This window comes from Labeo rohita, chromosome 11 (genome assembly GCF_022985175.1).
Source record: "Labeo rohita strain BAU-BD-2019 chromosome 11, IGBB_LRoh.1.0, whole genome shotgun sequence".
Lineage (NCBI taxonomy): Eukaryota > Metazoa > Chordata > Actinopteri > Cypriniformes > Cyprinidae > Labeo > Labeo rohita.
In genome coordinates this window covers 12639678-12665134 of record NC_066879.1, presented here as the reverse complement: position 1 = coordinate 12665134, position 25457 = coordinate 12639678, and the positions used below count along the sequence as shown (strand labels likewise).

Sequence of the window (25457 nt, the reverse complement as noted above, 5' to 3'; positions counted from 1 at the left end):
CCTTAAGCTTTAAGCGCGCTTAATCGCCCTTCATGAGTTTAGGATATTCTGTAAAGCATCAATATCTTGCTAATAAACAGTTCAACCAAAACAAACCCTCACAAGAGACTGATACGTGGACATTTTATTAATTACAATTCGTCATGTAAAAGTGCAGCAGGTTCATACAAGGTTCCTGCTGTATGTCCGGGAGTTCAATGCATTTGGGAGCAAATCTGAAGAGCATCGAAGGCATAAAGCAACTCTAAAAACAATGACGTCAAACACAGGAAAAAGAAGCCGGTAACAAAAATAAAAAAGGAATACAGCAAAACACACGAGTTTCCACACTAACCAGTAGTGGGTCATGGAAGCGTCGCGGCTCGTTTCCATTCGGAGGAGGAAAAACGAAACACGAGAGACATAAAAGAGGAAACTGTCCAACGGGATATTGCTGGTGCCAACGTGACGCGAGCTCCTTTTCCCTCTGCACACAGCAAACACACACACGGAAAACACTCGGGAAAGATGTCGCCGCCGTATCTCGAAGCCTATTATCGAACGTCTCTGGAAACGTTTTACACTAATATCTCAATAAACATACTCGTCAGTTATACATGTCAATTATACTACATTGGAAAACATATTGAAATTTGAATGTATTTACATCCATCTATCAAGGTGAAAATAAGGTGAAAGTCCCGTCCGTCGAAACGTTTCTGCTACATTTGCGTCCGGTCCTGTACGATCCTCCGCTTCGTGAACGCTAGGATGCGAGAAAGCCAACGATCTGAACAAAAGCACAGTGAACGAGCCCATTTCCCATAATGCAACGAGCAAAAGAACCAGAGAAGGAAGTGGTATTTACACAAAGAGAGTCTGTAGAAATGACATATACATTGTGTTCTGTGACGAGTTTCGTACAATTCAAATCATATACAGACGCCTTCCTGACGCTTCTTTCCTAAATATACACGTTTCCTTTAAGTGAAGTATACAAGTTTGTAACAGTTGTACAAAGATATATATGAAAACGCGGCTCGTGTAATAATTTATAATGCCGTATTTCCTGCCAGTTACAGAGGTGATGTGAAGCGACGCTCCGTGTTTCTAACGTACCGCGCCGGCCCGAGCTCCCGACGCCGCGGCGCGCGTCCGATCCCTGGCGAGGAGCTCGGTCCGGAGCTTCATCATGTAGTGCAGCTGCGCTCCGCTTCCGATTCACACTCGCTTCAGCGCGATCCCTTTGTGTCCGTACGACGTCAAGTATTTCCTGCACGTCTCCATCTGCAATCGTCTGGACTCAGAAGCGGCCGGAGGGAGGTGTCGGTGTGGATGGGAGGAGAGATGGAGACGGGGTGACGGGGTGAGGCGGACGCGGAGCGGCTCAGAGGTCTGGGAAGCGGCTGGGATCCTCTTTGTAGTCGTTGGGAATCGTAAAAATGGAGTTGTCGAACTCGTCGTATCGGAACTCCTGAAAGGTCACGGTGGCAGTGATGGTGGGGAAAACCGGGATGTCTGGAAGACAATCACATCATCATCATCATCATCATCTTCATCATCATTGTAACACAAAGCAGATTGATGCGTTCACATTACACTCAAATTAGAGGACGAGATTCGATTTATCCAGCCTCCCAAATCAATCTATGTTCCTCTTTTAGGCCAAATTCATCATCGCTGCATTAAATACAATACATAAATCTTCACATTACTTCACAGACTTCTGAGGAACAAAGCAGGCATTTCAAACAACATCAGCTATAACAAAAACAAATCAAACCGCAATGATCAAGTGGCAGATACTAGAGACCCACATTAAGCTTTGTTTTGTTAACTACACTAGTTAAAAGTGTACTCTTTACTGTATATTTAACAGTTTACTATTTTCGGTGAATTTTTACAATGTCAAAAAATACTGTAAACTAAAAATTGTGTATTAGTGTATGTATTTTTACAGTTTTAGTTTACATTGTACTATTTACAGTGTATTTTTGCAGTTTTTTAGTTTATTGCATATTTTTAGAGTTTATTTTACAGTTTATTAGTTTGATGTATTTTTACATTTTATTAGTTTACAGAGTACTGTTTACAGTGTTTTTTTAAAGTTTATTGGTTTGGTGTTTTTTTTTTTTTTTTTTTTTTTTTTTTTTTTTTTTTTTTACAGTTTATTATGTTTACAGTGTATTTTTACAATCTATTTTACAATTTATTAGTTTACGGTGTACGGTTTACAGTGTATTTTTACAGTTTGTTACTTTTGGGTGTATTTTTACTATTTATTTTACAGTACAACAGTTTATGGTTTATTTTTTACAGATTATTAGTTCTCAGTGTATTCTCAGTTTATTGTTTATGGTGTTTTTTAAAGTTTATTGTACAGTTTATTAGTTTATGGTGTAATTTTTACTATTTATTTTACAGTTCATTAGTTTACAGTGTATTTTTTACAGTTCATTAATGTAGTGTTATTTTTACAGTTTATTTGTTTACAGTGTATTTTTAAGTTTTTTTTTTACAGGTTATTAGTTAGTGTACAGTGTATTCTTTAAAGTTTATTGTACAGTTTATTAGTTTATGTTGTATTTTTACAGTTTATTAGTTTATAGTATTTTTACTATTTATTTTACAGTTCATTAGTTTACGGTGTATTTTTACAGTTTATTTACAGTGTATTTTTACTATTTATTTTACAGTACATTAGTTTATGGTTTATTTTTACATTTTATTAGTTTACAGTGTATTTGTTACAGTTTATTAGTTTACAGTGTATTTGTTAGTTTATTTTACAGTTCATTAGTTTACGGTGTATTTTTACAGTTTATTAGTTTACAGTGTATTTGTTAGTTTATTTTACAGTACATTAGTTTATGGTTTATTTTTACATTTTATTAGTTTACAGTGTATTTGTTACAGTTTATTAGTTTACAGTGTATTTGTTACAGTTTATTAGTTTACAGTGTATTTGTTAGTTTATTTTACAGTTCATTAGTTTACGGTGTATTTTTACAGTTTATTAGTTTACATCTGTTTTGGCTACCTAGAACAAAAACCTTTCAAATTTCATTAAAAATTTTCAGTTGTGAACCAAACTCTTATGGGCCTGAAGTGACATGAGAGAGAGGAAGTGCTGAGACTGTGCTCCATGTGTCCGTTTACCTAATTTGACAGGGAATCCAGGCGGAAGCTTCATCTGAACAAATTCTCTGAGTTTATTAAAGTGCTTGAAGGGTGCGATGACCTCCAAAACATTTAACAGCCTGGAAAACAAATCAGAGACGAGACGTGATCAGTAACGAACGCCGTACGGACGTCGACTGGAGTCTGCTGAGCGCGGGACACTTACGACTCGATGCCCAGAGGAAAGTCTTGACTCATGGCTACAGTTGCTTTGAAGTTCTTCTTGCTCTCTTTGCACACGAGCTCTCGGCCCAGATGAGGAGCCCTACAACAGACCAAACACAGGACATGAGCCTCCAGCTACTCCTCTCACCAGTGCGTTTGACTGGTGTTTGTGTATGATGGAGGTGTGACGTACTTTCCCGTCTCGGCGGTGATGTACTCCTCCCAGGAAATAGTGTTCGGAGATGGAGCGGTCAGCGACTGACGCCTCACCGGCTGACAGAACACACAGACACAAAGGTTAAAATCTAGAAAATTCATCAGTGTGCATTGTGCTGTTTTTACCAGCTGTTTGGACTCTCATCCTGACGGCACCCAATCACATCCACTGGTGAGACAGTGATGGAATGACACATTTCTACAAATCTGATGAACAAACAAACTCATCTTAATCTAGCATGAGCACATTTTCAGCTAATGTTCATTTTTGTATGAACTAATCTGTAAAATCAGGAGCTAACGCATGGCATTGTGGGATAACGACTCTACGGTCCAGCAGTCGATGGTTCATCTCAATGGAATCGGTCAGAAGCCGCTTTCTAGTGTCGGTGAGATTCCCAGTTTGAAGCGGCGGCAGCGTTTAGACTCGCGTCTGAGCACACGAGTGTAATCTGCACAGGCGGCTGGCAAACGGCCATCGCTCCACATGTGGAATAAAGCGCCCGACCCAGATTCATAAACGCAGAAAACAACTGCTGTCAAAAACACAACCAAACCTACTGTAGTCACAACACCTGAAATGATCAACCTGAACGACTTGCAGCTCTGATTTAGGAGTTTTTAAGGCCTTCATTTGTGGACGGGTGAATTAAGAAACCCTGAATCCAAATGTCACGTGAGCGAACCCACCTCGAAGTTCTGCTCGATGATATTCCCTCCTTTGCTGAAGCTCTCCATGATGGCCTTGTTCCTCAGGATGTCCTCCTCGCTCAGGTGCTCGCGTCTCTTCCTGGACTCCAGAACCAGGCCGTTCACCATGTAGAAATCCGCCAGGAAATTCCCAACTCGCTCCTGCGGGAACGTCAACGAGAGGATGCTGTCAGACGGCATCAGTGGACTCGGAGGGTTTGCAGTGTATTTTTACAATTTATTTGTTTTATGATTTTTTTTATTTTTTATAGTTTATTAGTTTACAGTGTATTTTTATACTTCATTTTACAGTTTACAGTTTATTTTACAGTTAATTTGTTTACAATGTACTGATTACAGTACAGTTTTTAGTTTTGATGTATTTTTATACTTTATTTTACAGTTTATAAGTTTTTATGGTGTTTTTGTACAGTGAGAACAGCACTACAGGTGTGCAATACTGACAAAAAAATGACATTTAATTATTTTCTGGTTTCTGTCAATAATGATAATTAGATTATATTTTGTTGAGTGTGTTTTTGTGCCGGTTTAGGCATGTTGTGTCAGCTAATTCATATTCTTCATATTTAATTCACAGCCGTGACAGAATTTAACTTTTTTTTAAACAGGATATTTACCTTAAATTGATTTCCAGAGGCATTTTTACCCTATTAAGAGCAACTTTTTGGACATATGCATCATCTTTTATGTCAAATCTTTACATTTAATTAAGTTCAACTGCAATAAAAAGGCACATTAGAGCTGTTACTATTTAAAGTAAATCAGTATCAACTAAATCCAACTTTGCACTGCAGAAGTGGCACAGAAGCTGCATCTAGACGCATTTACACAGCATAAATAGAGTTAGAGATTACGGTTTTAAAACATTCTATTAAAAAAAAAATATTTATATTGACTTTTAATTTTTTTTTTAAAACCACTAATATTGGAATACATTTTTTTTTTAAATCAAAACTAAAATCAGTAGTTGTTGGTAAGTCACTGTCTTAATAAGGGAGTCATTGAACTGTTCATTCAACCAGTTTTATCAGCTGATTAGCTCAGAAACAAAGCAAGCGACTCTCTAGAAAACACTGAATCTTTCAAAACTACTGATTTTTTTTCAACAATGAAACACCATCATGTGTTTGAAATAGAGAAACAACAAATAATATTGTGTCAGAAACAAGCAGAATGCAGTTCGAATGACCATAAAATTCAATATACTGTATGAGTTTGTGTCTTATATCTAAAAAAAAATATGTATAAATGTATATTTAAATACGTAAAAAATATTATTTATTAATTATTATTATTTCATATTATTATTTATACTTATATACATATATAGTAGTCATTTTATACATATAAAAAATTATATGAAATAATAATAATAATAAATAAATAATCTCTTTTTTGAAAAAAATGTGATGGTGTTTCAGTCTTGAACAAATCAATATTTTTGAACGATTCAGTGATTCAAAGCTTCATTTATGTAGTTTTATTTGCTTTGTTTTTGAGTGAATCAGCTGTTTTAAACAAATTGGTTAAACGAACAATTCAAGACTCAAGACAGCGACTTTACTGCTGATTTTAGAAATGACTAAATGTCTGTGATATAATTAATATCACACAAGAGTGCTGTTTTTTTTGTTTTTCAAATATTTGCATGACTGAAAATGTGATTCACCTTTTTGTTTTCAAAAATCACATTAATGTTCATATAAAATCATTAATTTTACAGCATTATTTATGCAATTCTATGTTGAACCCAAATATTTCTTTCTAACGCTACTTTTTGTAAAGTCTATTCACTGCTGTTCTCATCTAACACACGAATGGCTTTAAATGATCTTTTATGGTGTGATTTCTCAGCCCAAATTGACTTGTGCTGAATTAATTTTCAGATTATGTAATGAATTAGATGACAGACACGTACGGTTTTGTCCTCTCGGAAGAGCCAGCCGGTCTGGGCGCGGGAGAAGGTGATGGATTTGGTGGAGAGCGTGGCGGAGTAGATGTCGCTGCTCATCAGGATGTCCACCTCCTCCTCCGTCTCCATCTCTGACTCCTGAAACACATCACACACCTGTTACACACAGAACACACAGAACACACACACGTGACCGCTGTGCTGACGGAGAACGTGCCTCGTGATGAATCCGCTGATAAACCTTCTGCTCGTTGTCCAGAACCACGAAGGACTCGGAGGGAGCGGCGTCACCGCAGAAGATGAAGCTCAGGTCTCCTCGCTGACACTTCATATCGGTGAAGTCGATCAGTGTAGTGTCCAAACTACAGCACAAACACACATCAACAAACATTTTTTAAATGTTTAAATTATGTTTAGAACATTTTTATTACTTTTTCTTACTAAGAGCCAGAAATCTAATTGGATTAAGGAACTTTTTTATTATTTTTTTATTTTTTATTATTTTTTTTTTTTTATTTTTTTTTTTAACTCAGAGGTGCCCAAATTCTTTAATACTAAGGGCCAAAAAACAACTTGTTATTATATCTGGCTATATTATATTAGAATATATTAATTTATAAGACATTTTAAATAATTGTTTTTAAATGTTTCAATTATTTTTAATCAAATTCACTTATTTAGTAATTGTTACATTATATCTGGCTATATTATATTACAATATATTCATTTTAATACATTTTTAGATCATTGTTTTTAAACGTTTCAATTATTTTTATAACTTTTATTTTTATAACCATACCTTTTAATACTGAGAGCCAGATATCTAATTGGATGTAAGATAACAAATTATTATTATTATTATTTTATTTATTTATTTTTTAACCCAGGGGTGCCCAAATTCTTTAATACTAAGGGTCAAAAAACAACTTGGTTTCAGAGACATGAACTAAAAGTAACTGCTACATTATATCTAGCTATATTATATTACAATATTTTAATTTTTAAGACATTTTAGATAATTGTTTTTAAATGTTTCAATTATTTTTGCAACTTTTATTTTTATAACCAAACTTTTTAATACTAAGAGCCAGAAATTCAACTGGATTGAGGAACATTTATTATTATTTTTATTTTATTTATTTATTTATTTATTTTTTATCCCAGGGGTGCCCAAATTCTTTAATACTAAGGACCAAAAAACAACTTGGATTCAGAGACATGAACCAAAAGTAATTGTAACATTATATCTACCTATATTATATCAGCATATATTAATATTTAAGACATTTTTAAATAATTGCTTTTATTCAATTATATTGTTTTTTTTGTGCTTTTTTTACATTTCAATGCAAAAATAAACAAAAAAGGTACACAATACATGAAAATATGCTTCAGATGCATGTTTTTTTCTGTTTTTCCTCCTTTAAGTTTTTAATGTAAGTTATTTCAAGTAACAAACTTTTTTATAGTTTTAGTGAACTATAGGTAACTATGAGCTGACTGTCTCCTGTCAAACTAACGCTGATCTGTGACGGTTAAACACTCTCACTAACCAGCTGACATTAGTTAGTGTGGGTGGATGGAGATGCATATTAATACTGTGTTTCATTCAGAGCAGAAATATGAATCTGTGACTCATGTGACGCTGACAGCAGGAATCAGATCAAACGTACCGAATGTTGATGCCCTGTTTGTAGATCTTGCAGGCGTCGGAGGGTAAAATCCGTGAGAGTAAAGGCACTGAGGAAGACAAAATAAACAACTTAAACACATCTGCACAACACAACACAGATTCAACACGACCACACGATTCATTCATGTTTTAGATTCAGGTTATTTTATTGACAGCAACATTTTGACACCAAAACTTTAAAATGATGAAGTATCAGGGTTATAATTGTTAAAACTAAAACCTTTAAATAAAACAGACATTAACTGAAACAACGTAAAATATGTAAAACAAATTTAATATATAAAACAAAAAAAAATGAATAATAATGACAAAAACACACTATTAATTTACAAAAACTTTAACTGAAATTAAAACGAAAGCAGAAAATATAAATATAAAATCACAACCAAAATATTAACAAACTAATAGTATGTTTTAGCACTGGAATACTTGGTCAACAGTTGCACATAAACTGTATTTGCTGTGCTAAATTTAATTTATACTAAATGTAAACTATTTTTTTAAAAATCAAAAATGATAATCTGGGTTTAAAAGAGTTTAATTATCATTAAACGATCATAAATGTATCACATGTCCTCCAGGTCCTGCAGGATGCAGTGACAGTGTGTGTCCAGCAGGGGGCATAAATGTGCATGTGTGTTTGACATGAGACCACACCCACAGACAGATGACCTCAGTGTTGTAAACAATCCCAGCGTCCCCCATCTCACACACACACACACACACACACGCTGAGCTCCGTCCTGACCTCATCCGCTAACACAGCGACTCTAACGACTGAAACACAAAGCAGCCGATCGGAACTCCACTCACCCCAGCTCTGGAAATCCCAGTGCAGCTCCAGATAGAAATCACCCAGCTACAGAACACAACAACAGAACAACACACGTTACTCAGAGTTACACAGAAACAGAAACATTTTCTGACTCTAAATGCATTTTATCTATTTATTTTTTATTATTTAATTATTAAAATAAAATAAATTCAAGAAATTCAAATAAAACTCTGAATTAAGAAAAGTATTATATTTATAAAACTAGATGAGTAGAGTTTGAGAACAAACTTTAAGTTGGGTTAAAAAAGCCCACCCAGAAAGTTTGGAAAAGTTTGAAATGATTGATGGTTTTCAGTTTGAAATCGTCTGAAAGATTCAAGTCTGAATGTTTTGAAGGCAAAACAGTCTATTAGAATAACAGATAGATAGGGTGTTGCTATGTGGTTGCTAGGGTAGCCAGGGCAGTTGCTAGGGTACGATTATGTGGTTGCTAGGGTACCTGAGTTGGTTGCTAAGGTGTTGCTGTGCGGTTGCTAAGGTACCTAGGATGGTTGCTAGGGTGTTGCTATGTGGTTGCTGTGGCACCTGGGTTGGTTGCTACGGTGTTGCTATGTGGTTGCTAAGGTACTCTGGGTCAGCTATGTGGTTGCTAGGTATTCAGGGTGGTTGCTAGGGTGGTACTAGCATGATTCTAGCATGATTAGCAAGTTACTAGCATGCTGCTAGCATGTTTCCAGCATGTTTCTAGCATGATTTACATGTTACTAGCATGATTAGCGAGTTACTAGCATGTTGCTAGCATGATTAACAAGTTGCTAACATGTTGCTAGCATGTTTCTAGCATGATTAAGATGTTACTTGCATGATTCTAGCATGATTAGCATGTTACTAGCATGATTAGCAAGTTACCAGCATGATTCTAACATGATTAGCATGTTACTAGCATGATTAGCCAGTTACTAGCATGTTGCTAGCATGATTATAACATGATTAACATGTTATTAGCATGATTAACATGTTACTAGCATGTTGCTAGCATGATTAGCATATTGCTAACATGATTTAACTAGATTAGAAATATTAGATGAGTTTGAGTGTAAATGGATTAGTAATGGTACACAGAAGGGAAGCTTGATTTAGTCTCAAAGGATTCTGAGTTTAGATCTGAATTCTGAATTTAAGCCAACTTAAATATAGAATTTATAAAAAGTCTTTCAGTTAAATATTTAAAATAAAAAGTTTCTGAATAAAAGTGTCGCCTAATATTAGTAAAAGTCAGTGGATCACTAGAGTTGTTATGGAGCGTCATGTGAATGTGAAGCGTCTGCAGTCAGGTGACACTGAGTGTCTTCTTTCCTGTAGGTCATTTCCTGTCTGCAGATCATTCCCAGAGGCCTCGGTCTCAGTCAACTCTCAGCACTGATGCTAATTAACACACAGGGACTCTGAGTGTGTGTGTGTGTGTGTGTGCGTGTGTGTGTGTGTGTGTGTGTGAGTGTGTGAGTGTGTGTGTGTGTGTGTGTGTGTGTGTGTGTGTGTGTGAGTGTGTGTGTGTGTGTGTGTGTGTGTGTGTGTGTGTGAGTGTGTGTGTGTGTGTGTGTGTGTGTGTGTGTGTGTGTGTGTGTGTGTGTGTGTGTGTGTGTGTGTGTGTGTGTGTGTGTGTGTGAGTGAGTGTGTGTGAGTGTGTGTGTGTGTGTGTGTGTGTCTGTGAGTGTGTGAGTGTGTGTGTGTGTGTGTGTGTGTGTGTGTGTGTGTGTGTGTGTGTGTGTGTGTGTGCGTGTGTGTGTGTGTGCTGCTGTACCTCTTTCAGTGCTTTGAGCAGACGGGGTCTCTTGTCCTCCACACTCTCTCTTGACTGCTGCTTCAGCTTCCTCAGCAGAGCCGTGACTGAAACACACAAACATCTATGATTAACTTCTCATTTCATCCGTCACCTCAAAATAGTTACATCATAAATAAGCAGATAAAAAAAGTTCATCAAGACAAACTTTAAGTTGGCTTGAGCAAGCCAGGCCAGAAAGTTTGAAAAAGTTTAGAGTTTAAGAAGTTGTCTTCTCAGGATGTGAACTGATGGACTGGAGTGGTGTGGATTACTTCAGCTGTTTAGACTCTCATTCTGACGGCACCCATTCACATCCATTGGTGAGACAGTGATGGAATGACACATTTTTGCAAATCTCAATCCTAATCTTGGAAGGCCTGAGAGTGAGCACACTTTCATTTTTGGATGAACTATTCCTTTAACTACAGACACAGCGAGGCAAAGAGAAAATGTCTTGAAGATAACGATGAAGGATCAGAGCTTCATAGGAAATGAGACTGACAGGACAAACACTGTTTCCATTGGTTACCAGAGTGCGATCGATCGGTCATCAATACACACACACAGAAGACCTGTGAGCTGTCGGAGAAACACACACAACACACAAGCAGCATCAGCGTCAGCGCAGCGGCAATCACACACTAATGAGAGCTGTGTGTTAACGAGCAGCTCTCTAATGAGGGCTTTCCTTTCCTGTGTGCCTAATGAATCACCACATCCAAGCCCCAAGATAAAGCGCTGTGATTGGCTGAGCCTGTGATGATGTCACTCAACACAGCTCATGTCTCTAAATTAAACACGTGCATGGGAGGAAACTGGGGGAAAAGTACTGAATACTGTTAAATGAAATAGTACTGAATGTACTGAAATAGTTTTAAATGCACTGAAATAGTATCAAATGAAATAGTACCTAAAATTTTGTAATAGTATCTACATTTTTGTAGCATCAGACGCACTGAAATAGTAACAAAAGTACTGAAATTGTACCAATGTACTGAAAAGCACAGAATGTACTGAAATAGACAAATAATATTGAAAGTACTGAAATACTACCAAAACTACTGAAATAGTATCAAAACTACTGAAACAGTACCAAGCATACTGAAATAGTACCAAAAGTACTGAAATAGTATCAAACATACTGAAATAGTACCAAAACTACTGAAATAGACTCAAATGAAAAAAATATCTAACATATTGTAATAGTATTCAAATTTTTATACCATCAAATGTACTGAAATATTACCAATCGTTCTGAAATAGCATCGAACATACATTGAATGAAATGGTATTTAACATTCTAATAGCATTAAAATGTTTGTACCATCAAACATACTGAAATATTACTAAAAGTACTGAAATAGTACCAAATAAAATAATATCTAACATATTGTAATAGCATCCAAATTTTAGTACCATCGAACATACTGAAATAGTACTAAACGTATTGAAGTAGTATCAAATGTACTAAATTAGTACCAAAACTACTGAAATAGTATCAGACGTACTAAAATAGTACCAAAAGCACTGCAATAGTATCAAAACTTCTGAAATACTACCAAAAGTATTTAAACGCACTAAATAGTATCAAATAAAACAGTATCTAACATATTGTAATAGCATCCAAATTTTAGTACCATCAACCGTACTGAAATAGTATCAAATGTACTAAAATAGCATCAAATGTACTGCAATGGTATCAAAACTACTGAAACTTTCTGCAGTAGTATCAAACGTACTGAAATAGTATCAAATAAAATAGTATCTAAGATATTGTAATAGCATCAAAATTTTAGTACCATCGAACATACTGGAACAGTACTAAATGTACTGAAATAGTATCAAACATAGTGAATTAGTACCAAAACTACTAAAATAGTATCAAACTTACTAAAATAGAATCAAACGTACTGAAATAGTACCAAAAGCACTAATAGTATCTAATGTACTGAAACAGTATCATACTTAAATAGCTAAAACAGCATCAAATATATAGCACCAAATGAAATCAAATGTAGTGATTACTCTACACACACAGTATTCAGTATTTCTCTCCAACGCTTTTAAATTTGCAACTCATGAACAGACTGTCACTAGTACATGTTTTATCCCATTAGAAAGTAATAAACACATTCTTTAGAGCGCAGAGGGTTTTTTTGATGATTGACGTTCCGGTCTTGGCACCTAAATCAGCTGCGATTGCATTGATTTGCACAGCATTTCAAGCGACTGTCATTTGTGTTTTTCATTCTCTGTCAATCTCCATCACGTCTGGACTTGCACCGCCAGCTCTTGAGAACTGACGACAGAAACCGGTTGATTCTGATTCACAGCCATTAAACTCCCATGATGCAGACAGTGACACATGACCACACAAACGCCTCCATCGCTAAACTCAGAGCTGAAGCGGGACTGGCAACAGACGGAGCGCTCCGCTTCGGCTCTAATCTCAGTCTCCGATTGGCTTCGGGCGCCAGTTTCCCTGCCAGAGGAGCTCAGATCAACCAGGCCGGATCTGTGGATGAAGAGCGACGTTCATCTGCTGCGCATCCACAAACCAGTGTTACACACTCACAGTTCAACTAACTAGTACAGGTGAGTGAATCCAGAGAAACCACTCATTACTCTTAGTCATGAGGTTCCAAACCTGCATGACTTTCTTTCTTCTGAAGGTTTTTTAAAGAACATCGAGAACCAAACAACTTTAGAGGCCACTGACTGAATAAACCACAAACTACAGACACATTTCTCTAGATATCTCTAGTCATACAGGTTTGGAACAACATGAGTGAGAGTAAATGAGACAGAATGATCCGTTTTGGGTGAACTAGTCTTTTAACTAGTCAACTAACTTCTACAACAACCTCTGATGTCATAGGTCAAAGGTCAGGAACCACTTCCGAACATCTCTGCTCTCAGCTAATTGGGCAAATGGAGAGATCAAATCAAAGCGCAGTGATTCATGTTCTCCATCTCCTGTAGGTGTCATCTTCATCCTCACTTCCACCCACCATCACTGATTCATCATCATCTTCGCTGGGAAATTAATAACTCGATCCACCAAATTTATGTCGCTTGACTTGCTTTCTAAGATGCCTCACAATATCCGAGGCAGCGTCACAAGCGCTGCAGTAAAAGAACAGTTAATCAGCAGTTGGCCGCTTTTGAAACAACACAAGGAGAATGATGAAGATCAGAGAGAACAGACGAGAGTGAGAATGTGAAATGGAAATATAAACAGAAGTGTGTCATGCTAATAAAGCAACCAAATGTGATTCTAATGGACTGTTCGACTCAATATTAGAGCTGTATGATTTGTGTGATGTGGAAAACGCAGAAGGAATCACAGAATTCAGTCGCAAAAATGGGATTGCACCATTTCATTTGAGAACACAATCATTAGAAACACACAGAAACGCCAAGATTATCACTACTCTTTAATCTGAAGAAATTATGACCGTAATATATTAATGTTGTAAAGCAGAACGTACTTCTCAATGTAATAACAATAGAATTGAAAACATCATTTTAAACAAATATCACAATTTGTATCTAACATATTGTAATGGCATTACATTTTTTGTAGCATCAGATCTACTGAAATAGTATCAAAAGTACTGAAATAGTATCAAATGAAATTGTTTCTAACACATTGTAATTGTGGCAAAAATTTTTGTACCATCAAACATACTGAAATAGAAACATACTGAAATAGTACCAAACGTACTGAAATTGTACCAAACATACTAAAATAGTATGAAATGGAATGAAATGGAATGAAATGGTACGAAACGGAATGAAATGGTATGAAACATAATGAAATTCTACCAAAAATACTAAAATAGTACAAAACGGAATTAAATTTTATCAAACGTACTAAAATTGTACCAAACATATTGAAATAGCATGAAATGGAATGAAATAGTAAGAAACGTACTGAAATTGTACCAAACGTACTGAAATAGTGTGAAACGTACTGAAATAGTACCAAACGTACTGAAATAGTACCAAACGTACTGAAATAGTACGTACTGAAATAGTACCAAACGTACTGAAATAGTACAAAACGTACTGAAATAGTACCAAACGTACTGAAATAGTACCAAACGTACTGAAATAGTGTGAAACGTACTGAAATTGTACCAAACGTACTGAAATAGTACGAAATGTACTGAAATAGTACGAAACGTACTGAAATTGTACCAAACGTACTGAAATAGTATGAAACGTACTGAAATTGTACCAGACGTACTGAAATAGTACGAAACGTAAAAAGTATCAAATGAAATTGTATCTAACACATTGTAATTGTGGCAAAAATTTGTACCATCAAACATACTGAAATAGAAACATACTGAAATTGTACCAAACATATTGAAATATTATGAAACATAATGAAATAGTATGAAACGTACTGAAATTGTACCAAACGTACTAAAATAATACGAAATGTACTGAAATTGTACCAAACATATTGAAATAGTATGAAACGGAATTAAATAGTATGAAACGTACTGAAATTGTACCAAACATACTGAAATTGTACCAAACATATTGAAATATTATGAAACATAATGAAATAGTATGAAACGTACTGAAATTGTACCAAACGTACTAAAATAATACGAAATGTACTGAAATTGTACCAAACATATTGAAATAGTATGAAACGGAATTAAATAGTATGAAACGTACTGAAATTGTACCAAACATACTGAAATTGTACCAAACATATTGAAATATTATGAAACATAATGAAATAGTATGAAACGTACTGAAATTGTACCAAACATAATGAAATTGTACCAAACATATTGAAATATTATGAAACGTAATGAAATAGTATGAAACGTACTGAAATTGTACCAAATGTACTGAAATAGTATGAAAAGTACTGAAATAGTACCAAAGAAATTCATTTAGGCCACTTTTATTGTTAAAATGTTAACAAATTGTTAAACTGTTAAAGCTTATTAAAATTTAGTTAAACCATTACAACACAATCCAGAAAACCTTAAATAAAATGGAATTTGGGGATAAATAAAAACAATGTCATAGGGCTGTGCAGTGTTTATTTCAAATGTCAGTATGTGAAAACTCAGACTCAAGCTGATGTTTGATCTGTTTTGCATTTCTAGCAGATATCAGTCCAATGCAAATAATGCCTACGTAAAGAGACAGAAGAAACTGTGACCCGCCTGTGTTCGTTAGCTGATTGAGCTCTTCATTAACACAGACTGAGCATCGCTACGAGCTTATAAACACACATTAATGCTCACAGGATTTTCAGTGAATTAGCGCAGACGGTGTAACGTAATCCAGAGTGAGATTTAATCTGACAGACACTGAACCGCTCTAACTCACCACAACAAAACACTCTCAATTCATCTGGACTCACGCTGTCCTTAATGGAGGAGATCAGAGCGGACCACACATGACCTCATTACACACACACACACACAAACACAATACTAACTAAAACCAGAAAAAAAAAAAAAAATTTCATTACTTCAAAAAAAAAGAACTGCAATAAAATGAAAAAAAAAACAAATAAATAAAATATGTAAAACAAAAATAAATTTATTTTAAAATAAAATGTTTACCAAAAATTTAATTTAAAAATAAAAATGTAAAATAAAATGTGAGCGTGACATACTCATCTGTCGGTCTCCGTAGCTGATGGCCTCGGCGAGCGGACTCCATCCCTGAGCGTTTTTCACCTTCACTGGTGCATTATGGGCCAGCAGGAGATGGGCACATTCTGAGGAACAGAAAGAACAGCGGATCAATGCCTCTTTACATCATGAACGTTTGATTTCACTCACATCAAAGACTGACAGCAGCTCAGAGAAACACTGAAATCACTCATAAATTAAACACAAACTACATCTGCTGTTTTCAATCTGTACAGACGTCTCTCAAATACTGCATTTATGCATTTTTCTTTACAATAAATTGCATTACTAAACTGCATTACAAATAGTTTTTAAGACACAGCAGAAACCCTTCACCCCACACTGAAACCACAGCAGACGCCGCACGAGCTCCAGAAAGGGAAGCGTGCCACTGAAATGACGCCCAGATCCCGATTTAAACATAAAAGGAGGTGCAGCAGCTTAATTTAACATCTCTCTTCTGCTGCGGCCACAAAGGAACGCCTTTAATTTCAGCCTTCGGGTGGAAGAAACTCCTCCGAGCTCTTCACGGGTCAAACGGGACGCTAGTGGACGTCTACAGACAGTCAGGATGAAATACTGCTGACTGCATACTACACACTACATACTGCTGACTGTATGCAGTAGAACAATTCAAACAGTAGCACACTATATGTGACCCTGGAGCACAAAACCAGTCTTAAGTATCACGGGTTTATTTGCAGCAATAGCCAAAAATACACTGTATGGGTCGAAATGACCAATTTTTCTTTTATGCCAAAAATCATTAGGACATTAAGATCATGTTCCATCAAGATATTTTGTACATTTCCTATTGTAAATGTACCAAACTTAATTTTTGATTAGAAATATGCATTGCTAAGAATTTAATTTGTACAACTTTAAAGATGATTTTATCAATATTTTGATTTTTTTGCACCCTCAGATTAAAGATTTTCAAATAGTTGTATCTCAGACAAATATTGTTGTATCCTAACAAACCATAGATCAGTGGAAAGCTCATTTATTCATGATGTATAAAATAAAAATAAAACAAAAATATAAATCAAACGTATAAAAACTATAAAGTATAGACTAAACAAATATATAAATTCAATATAAATACAATTAACATAATAAAATAAAATACTTCAATACAGTATAATAAATAAATAAAGCCATACATCATAATATGTAATACCATGTACACTTTCAATTCATTAGATAAAAGCATCTGCCAAATGCATCAATGCATAACATTTATGCATCAATGTAAATGCATGACTGTTAATGTAAATATCACTTCTGTCAAACTGGAAACGGAAGGTCAAGTTTAATGCATTGCATTTGTGGAGTACAGTTTGCTATAAGAGCTCATTTCTGCTACAGAATAAAAAAAGGATAAAGGGAATTGTTTTTATCTGAAAATTCAGCTTTTTTTTATTGCAATTCTGAGAAAAAAAAACAGAGCTACCAAATATAAAGCCAGAAGTGTGAGATAAAAAGTTGCAACTACAATTTTTACATTTTTTATTCCATGGTGGAAAAAAACAGACAAAGCCAGAATTCCCCCCAAAAAAAAGAAACAAAAAAAAGTGAAATTTAAAATCTAAATTCAGAGAAGAAAAAAGCCAGAATTATGAAAAGAAAAGCCTAAATTGTGACATATAATGTTGCAGCTGCACAGAAAAGTTGCAACTACCTTTTTTATATTCCATGCTGAAAAAAAAAGGAAAATGCAAAATCAACAATCTAAAAAAAAAATTTGAGACATGCAAAATTGCAGGTTTATAACTTTCAACTCTAAAGAGAAAAAAAATAATTAAAAAAAAAATTATAATCACAAGATAAAATGCCACAACTACCTTTATTTATTTATTTATTTACTTACTTATTTTATATTCTGTGTTAGGGAAAAAAACAAATGCTAAGTCAAAAAAGTAAAGAAATTTGTGAAATTTAAAATAAAAATCCAGAGGAAAATTCAGCGGGGAAAAAGCCAGAATTATAGAATTAAAAATCTAAATTGTGACATATATAATGTTGCATCTGCACAAAAAAGTTGCAACTATATTTATATTCCATGCTGAAAACAAACAAAAATAAATAAATAAATTGCATAATGCAAAGTCAACATGCTAAGAAAAACATTTGAATTGAGAGACTTAAATGCAAAATTGTAGGTTTATAACTTGCAAATCTAAAGAAAAAAAGTAATCAAAAAAAAAAAAACCCACAAGATAAAACGCTTATTTATTTATTATTCTGCACTAGAGAAAAAAAAACAAATGTAATATAAAAAGTCAAAATTCTGAGAAAAAAGTAAAGAAATTTGCTAAGTTTAAAATTCAGAGGGAAAAAAGGCCAGAATTATGTGAATAAAAATCTAAATGTGTCATACAGTATGTGACCCTGAACCACAAAACCAGTCATAAGATAAACTTGTTTGAAATTGAAACTGAATAAATAAGCCGTTCACTGATGTATGGTTCGATAGGATAGGAAAATATTTGGTTGAGATACAACTATTTGAAAATCTGAAATCTGACTGTACAAAAAAAAAATCAAAATATTGAGAAAATCACCTTGTCAAGTTGTCCAAATGAAGTTCTTAGCAATGCATATCACTAATCAAAAATTACATTTTGATATATTTACAGCAGGAAATGTACAAAATGGAACATGATCTTTACTTAATATCCTAATGGTTTTTGGAATAAAAAAAAAAAAAATCATGTTTACATACATACAATGTATTGTTGTCTATTGCTACAAATCTACTCGTGATACTGAAGACTGGTCTTGTGCTCCAGTCACACATAATGTTGCAACTGCACAAAAAAGCTGCAACTTCCTTTGTTATATTCTACGCTGAAAAAAAAAAGAAAATGCAAAATCAACATTCTAAAAAATGTTGAACTGCAGGTTTATTTCAATTCTGAGTAAAAAGTCAAAATTGTGAAACAAAAAGCAACTACCTTTTTTACTTGTCATTGAAATCAAGCTTCCATATGCAGTGCTTTGTTCACGCTCTGCTCGTGTAACGGGTGATTTGGGAAAGCACACACACATGCTGCATTATGATGTGGTGATGCATTCATGTGTTCATTGTCAGTGTGCTGTGTGTGACTGGAAACACTGGATCCGCTTGAGCTGAGAAACACAGCCACAGCAGCAGGTTTGTGTCGCTGCCAAGTGTTTGGTGACCTTCTGTGAGCGCCGCACACACGCCGCTCTGTTCGCGCTCGACAATGTCCTTCTCTCCGCTACAAACGCTCAGCACAGTTCAGCTCGCGCGCGGAACGGCCTTTATTTCACTCGACGAACAGATCAGGAAGTGACGGCTTTGTGACTTGATTTAAGGATGTTTAGACCGAAGACGTTCATATTTTGCATATTTAACGCCACCACTGTTTTGCAGCATCTGTCACCAAACACAAGACGTTTAAGTGCACGAATGCAATGCTGGTGTTGAGACAGACGTTCTTGCAACGAGGCAGATTTACAGCAGCAGCGTTCACTACGTCAGTCGGCGAGGCCCTCCGCTCCCGCTACGCCGCTGAGAAATCCCTCTTACATTATTAATAAGCATGTAGTATATTAATGAAATTAGAGTGTAGTCGTGCGCTCACAGGGGAGACGTGCATGAATATTTCACCACGGCCCGCGTTCACAAACCCACACGGACAAATTACTGAAGAGAACATCAAAACTTCATCCAGTACATTAAAATACAGTCACAGTTCAGCGCCATATTTCAAGCTGCACGTCACTAAATGTATGAAATGGGAAAAAAAATACATGAATATAAATAAAGAGCAGTGATAAAACACTGATTTACAGTTATGATCATCTAATGAGAATTTAAAAAAATGTAGCAGATAAAAAAAAATAACAACATCTGGATGCATTAGTGTAATGAACATGAGTGTTACTGCACTGAAAATACATGTAAAAAATGTCATTTAAAAATTCACAATTAAACAAACAATAAAGCGAATTGCTTTTTATCTGAGAATTCTGATATATTGCAATTCTGAAAAAAAAAAAGTTGTAAATACTGTTTTCAAATGTGCTATTCCATGGTGGAAACAATATTGATATAAATTCAGAATTCCAAAAAGAAAAAGTCACAGATGTGAGAGATAAACTTCCAATTCTGAAAAAAAAATCTTAAAAAAAAAAAATAAAAATAATAATAATAATAATAATAAGATAAAATGCCACAACTACCTTTTTATTTATTTTTTAAATTCTGTGCTGGAAAAAATGCAATATGCAAAGTCAAAATTCTAAGAAAATTTAAAAAATAAATAAATAAAATTGTAAAATTTAAAATCAGAAAAAAAATGGGGGAAAGTCACAATTATGAGAAGAAAAATCTACATTGTGACATATAATGTTGCAACTACCTTTTTCATATTCCATGCTGAAAACAAAAAAAAAACGCATAATGCAAAATCCACATAAAAAAAAAAATAGAATTAAAAGATGTAAACTCAAAATTGCAGATTTATAACATCAAAATTGTGAGAATAAAAAAAAATGTAGTAGTTAGTTAAAAACAACAACAATAACATCAGGGTTTTTGCACTGAAAAAACATGTAAAATAACAAAACAAAAAAATCACAATAAAGAAAAAAAAACTAAATATACTTGGTAACCTTATTTCTGCTAAAAAACAACAACACACAAAAAAAAAATTCTTAAATTATAAACGGAATTGCTTTTCATCTAAGAATTCAGATTTTTTTAAATGCAATTCTGAAAAAAATAAATAAATCAGAGCTGCCAAATATGAAGATAGAACTGCGAGATAAAACGTGTATTTGTTATCCCAGCCTAACTTTGTTATTCCATAGTGGAAACAATATTGATATAAAGCCAGAATTCCAAAAAAAAAAAGATATAAAATGAGATAAAAACTTCAGTCATTAAAATCATAAAAAAAAAAGGAAAAAAAGCCAGAATAATAAGAAAAAAATCTAAATTGTACCATATAATGTTGCAACTGCACAAAAAAGCTGCAGCTACCTTTTTATTATTCCACACTGAAAACAAACAAAACAAAAAAATGCATAATGCAAAGTCGACATTTTAAGAAAAGAAAAGTAGAGTTGTCAGATGTCGAAATTACAGGGAATTTCTAAGGGAAATATATAAAAATAAAAATATTTTTGTTTGTGCAAAATATACTGTATCTTATTTTTGTTAAAAACATTATTATAAAAAAAAGCTTTAAAAAATATAAAGGGAGTTGCTTTTTATCAGAAAATTCAGATTTTTTTATTGCAATTCAGAAAAAAAAATCAGAGCTGCCAAATATAAAGTCAGAACTGTGAGATAAAAAGTCACAACTACTGTTTTAAAATGCGTTATTCCATGGGGGAAACAATCTTGATATACAGTCAGAATTCCAAAAAAATAATGAAATAAATAAAATGTTAAAAAAAATTCACAATAAAAAAACATTCAAAAAAACTATTTTTTTTTTATATATTTTATAAAATATATATATATTTTTAAAATATATTTTTAAATATATAAATATATTTTTGTTTGTGCAAAAAAAATTTTCAATGCACAGGTCTGTTGTGTCACACATGATGCTGGGAAACACCCAATCAAGCACTGAGGCGTATCAGACTCACCTTTATGACCCATCATAACCGCCAGATGAAGGGGGGTGTTTCCTGTAACACAGACAACACCAGGTCATTTACAACCAGGACAAACCCAAACTGAGCAACCACTCACGAGCACACGACATTACTATCACTCACATACTATTACAGCTTATATATTTACATTAAGTTATATTATGTTTGTATATTCATAGCTTCATCTTTGTTTTCTCTTTATTTAAAAGTTCTAGTATTTTGAATATGTCTGTATAGCTTTTATTTATGTTTATTTCAGTTTCAGTTAATCACAGTTATACGTTCTCTATCACGCATGTGCAGCCTGACACGATACCAGAATAAAAACAGGTCACACAGGTCAGAGAATCAAACCGCTCTCACGGCTCATGACAGTGACATCAATCACACTTAATCATGCAATTAAGACTGATTCACGATCCATCACACCGAAATAAATGTGTGAAACCAGCGTCAGTGTTGTTCATCACAGGAAAAACATGCAGAATTACAAGTTTCAACGGAACAAGTTTCCATTACTGTCATAATCTACATGAACATAATAAAATCCTGATGTTCTGAACAGTTATTCTGTGAGAGGTGAGATGAAATTAGCACTTTTTGATTATGCAAAGTGCAGGTTCCAAGCATTTTGGGTTTGTCAAAGCCTCAAGGACCTTTGCAAAATAAAAAACACACACACATTAAACTCAGCGTACAGGACGACACACGCTGACCATCCACTGAGCCTTCAGACCATTTCACAGCGTGCTTTCTCAGCCTCCAGAAAGTATGAGTTTAAAAGACCCAAGGTCTTGAAACATTGCATCCTGCTCTAATAAAAGCCACATTTTAAATACTTCTTACAGCACCCGTCTTCTTACAGACCCTTGAACTTGGCAACTCTGTCATCAGCCCATTTCGTGGTATGGTCACAACAATTGGACATTACGCCCTGATATTAGAGGTTACACATTAAGAAAAGCCACATTTTAAGCGAGTAGATCTCTGTTCAATCATGCTGATTTAAACATAGTAATGCACAAAAGAAATAGGTTATATAAAACTAGAAAGTGTAATGCGTAAGCGTGCAAAACATGTGCATGTGCATGTGAGTAGTTTCTCAAGGGTCCAAAACAGTTTCTTGTGTGCATGCACAACTCTGTATTTTTATTCATTTGTTGTTTTTATGCGGTCACCTTGAGAAAATTAAAATATTTACACATGGCTGTACTGTACACCAAATATAAACATGGTCTGAAAACCTACTGAGAGTTTTGGAAATTTGAGTGTGGAAAAGTACGGAATTTTGAAATGGAAACAATGATTATGGTTCTAGATCAGCATCACAATGTTGGCTCTGAATAATAATAGTTGTAGATCACCATGATTCTGGAATCATTTTGACTGTCAATAACCAAGTTTTTAGTCGATATGATAATATTATAATCGAGATTATTATGGCTCTTGATCACTATGTTTTTAGGTCATTATTGTTCTTGTTCAGCATCATTCTGAATTATTACGACTTTGAGTCTTTACCCTTTCTAGGTCAGCAAAATAATTACGGCTGAATAACAATAACAGTTCTAGATCATTATTACTGTGATATTGGATTATTATGATTCTCGAACACTATGTTTTAAGGCATTTAGATTCTAGATCAGCACATTTCTGGATTACTACAATTCTCATTCACTGTGTTTTGGAGTTAATACAGTTCAGCATGATTCTGATTATTCATGATTGTGGTTCCCAAACACCATGATTTCAGTCATTATGGTTCTAAATCAGCAGAATAACAATGAATGATAACAGTTCCAGATCACCACAGTTGTGTTTCTGAGTCATTATGATTTTAGATCAGCATCATAAATAAGAGTCTGATTAATAACACTTTTGTATGATGATGATGAGCGTGTTTTTGTGTCATGGCTGTTCTGGGATCAGCTCTGAGTGATGTGTGTGTGTGTGTGTGTGTGTGTGTGTGTGTACTTGTTTTTGCTACACAAGGTTGGTAAAACCTGAAATTTTTGACATTGTGGGGACCGGCTTGTGGTCCCCATGGGTACAAAAGCTTATAAATCATACAGAATGAGTTTTTTTGAGAAAGTAAAAATGCAGAAAGTTTTCTGTAAGGGTTAGGTTTAGGGGTAGGGTTAGGGTAAGGGGATAGAAAATACAGTGTGGACAGTATACAAACCATTGCACCTATGGAGAGTCCCCACAAAGATAATAAACCAGACGTGTGTATGGAGAGTCCCCACAAAGATAATAAACCAGAGTGTGAGTGTGTGTGTGTGTGTGTGTGTGTGTGTGTGTGTGTGAGTGTGTGTGTGTGTGTGTGTGTGTGTGTGTGTGTGTGTGTGTGTGTGTGTGTGTGTGTGTGTGTGTGTGTGTGTGTGTGTGTGTGTGTGTGTGAGTGTGAGTGTGAGTGTGTGTGTGTGAGAGTGTGTGTCACGTCTCACCGTGCAGGTCTTTCTGCGCGATGTTCTGCGTGCGGATGAGCGATGACAGGCGCCGCACGTCTCCCCTGAACACGCACTCGTGCACGGGATACGCGCTGTCAGTGTCGCCGCGGTTCTGGTTCTGGTTCTGCTGCGACGCGGAGCGGATGATCTTGTGGTTGCTGCCGCCGCTGAAGATCTTGCTGCCCCGGTTGGCTTTGATCGGCCCGGTGTCCGCCGGCTCCTCGTCCGGCTCCAGCAGATCCAAACCCGCCTTGCGCTCTTTGCGCACCGAGCGGATCTTCTCTCCCGTCATATTTACACAGATGAGCGGTGGAAAACAGCAGCCCGCACAACATGAACACTGTCCGGTGACTCAACGGAGACGGACGGGAATGAAACACGCACCGGAGCCGCGCATCGAACGGTAAACAAACGACACACACTCACACACCCTACGAGGAAGAGCCATCTGCCATCTTCCGCTCGCACTCTCGCGAGAATCACGGGCGGGCGTAATAAACACGGCGCCGAGTCTCGCGAGAGCGAGTGGACTCACCCTTATGTATCGAAACAATCCTCGACTCTCGCGAGAACGGCGCGCGGCTTGACTACAGAGATGGGCTAGTCTCGCGAGAGTGAGCCTGGCAAATCTTAATTCGTTTGGCCTACACAAACTTCTCTATAACTAATAAACACGTTCTGTCATTTCATAAATGTGAATGAGCGCTTAAACGTCTCGAGAGGAAGAGGCTCAGACCGGAACTCTGTGACTCCTGACACCTGCTGGACGAGATGAGAATCAACCTGGAAAGTGTTTCTGCTGAAATCTGGGCGTTTCTGACGAGACATTTGAAAACACACACACAGTTCAGTTCAGAACATATTTATCCACATATTCACTTGTCATACGGCCTTTGTAATACAAATAAAACCTTTATTATCACAAAACGATGTGGAAGATTCCAAATATTAAGATTAATATTATAGATATGCCAGAATAAAATTAATATACTGAAGATTTATTTCTTTAAACTTGGCTTTTTATTGAAATTTATTTTAGTTATTTTTCAAAATCATTATATTGAAATGATATATATATATATATATATATATATATATATATATATATATATATATATATATAATTTTTATTTGTATTTATTTATTTTTTCTCATTTTTATTACATTATTTATTATTATTGTATATAGTGAAATAAAATCAATATATTAAAAATTACTTCTGGACCTTTTTTTCCTTTA

The 25457-nt window shown here is 35.1% G+C and overlaps 1 protein-coding gene across 1 annotated transcript; it reads right to left on the bottom strand.

The window, feature by feature from the left end:
• Nucleotides 1–106: 106 nt before the first annotated feature.
• On the bottom strand, nt 107–24710 carry ankrd13c (ankyrin repeat domain 13C). Its single transcript, XM_051122839.1, has 13 exons — nt 24216–24710; nt 21760–21801; nt 16110–16214; nt 10433–10518; nt 8670–8715; nt 7837–7903; nt 6381–6525; nt 6170–6301; nt 4231–4392; nt 3518–3597; nt 3326–3424; nt 3139–3239; nt 107–1497 (listed from the first exon to the last, which is right to left on the bottom strand). The coding sequence occupies exons 1-13, from the start codon at nt 24508–24510 to the stop codon at nt 1367–1369; spliced, it is 1491 nt and encodes a 496-aa protein (XP_050978796.1). The 5' UTR covers nt 24511–24710; the 3' UTR covers nt 107–1366.
• Nucleotides 24711–25457: the final 747 nt, after the last annotated feature.

Excerpts from the sequence above, each read along its gene's own strand:
- ankrd13c (XM_051122839.1), bottom strand. The coding sequence starts at position 24,510 with ATGACGGGAGAGAAGATCCGCTCGGTGCGCAAAGAGCGCAAGGCGGGT. Across the intron at positions 6,302-6,380 it reads ATCAGCGGATTCATCACGAG|GAGTCAGAGATGGAGACGGA; the intron begins GCACGTTCTCCG and ends GATGTGTTTCAG. Across the intron at positions 4,393-6,169 it reads TCTTCCGAGAGGACAAAACC|GAGCGAGTTGGGAATTTCCT; the intron begins GTACGTGTCTGT and ends ACGTTCCCGCAG.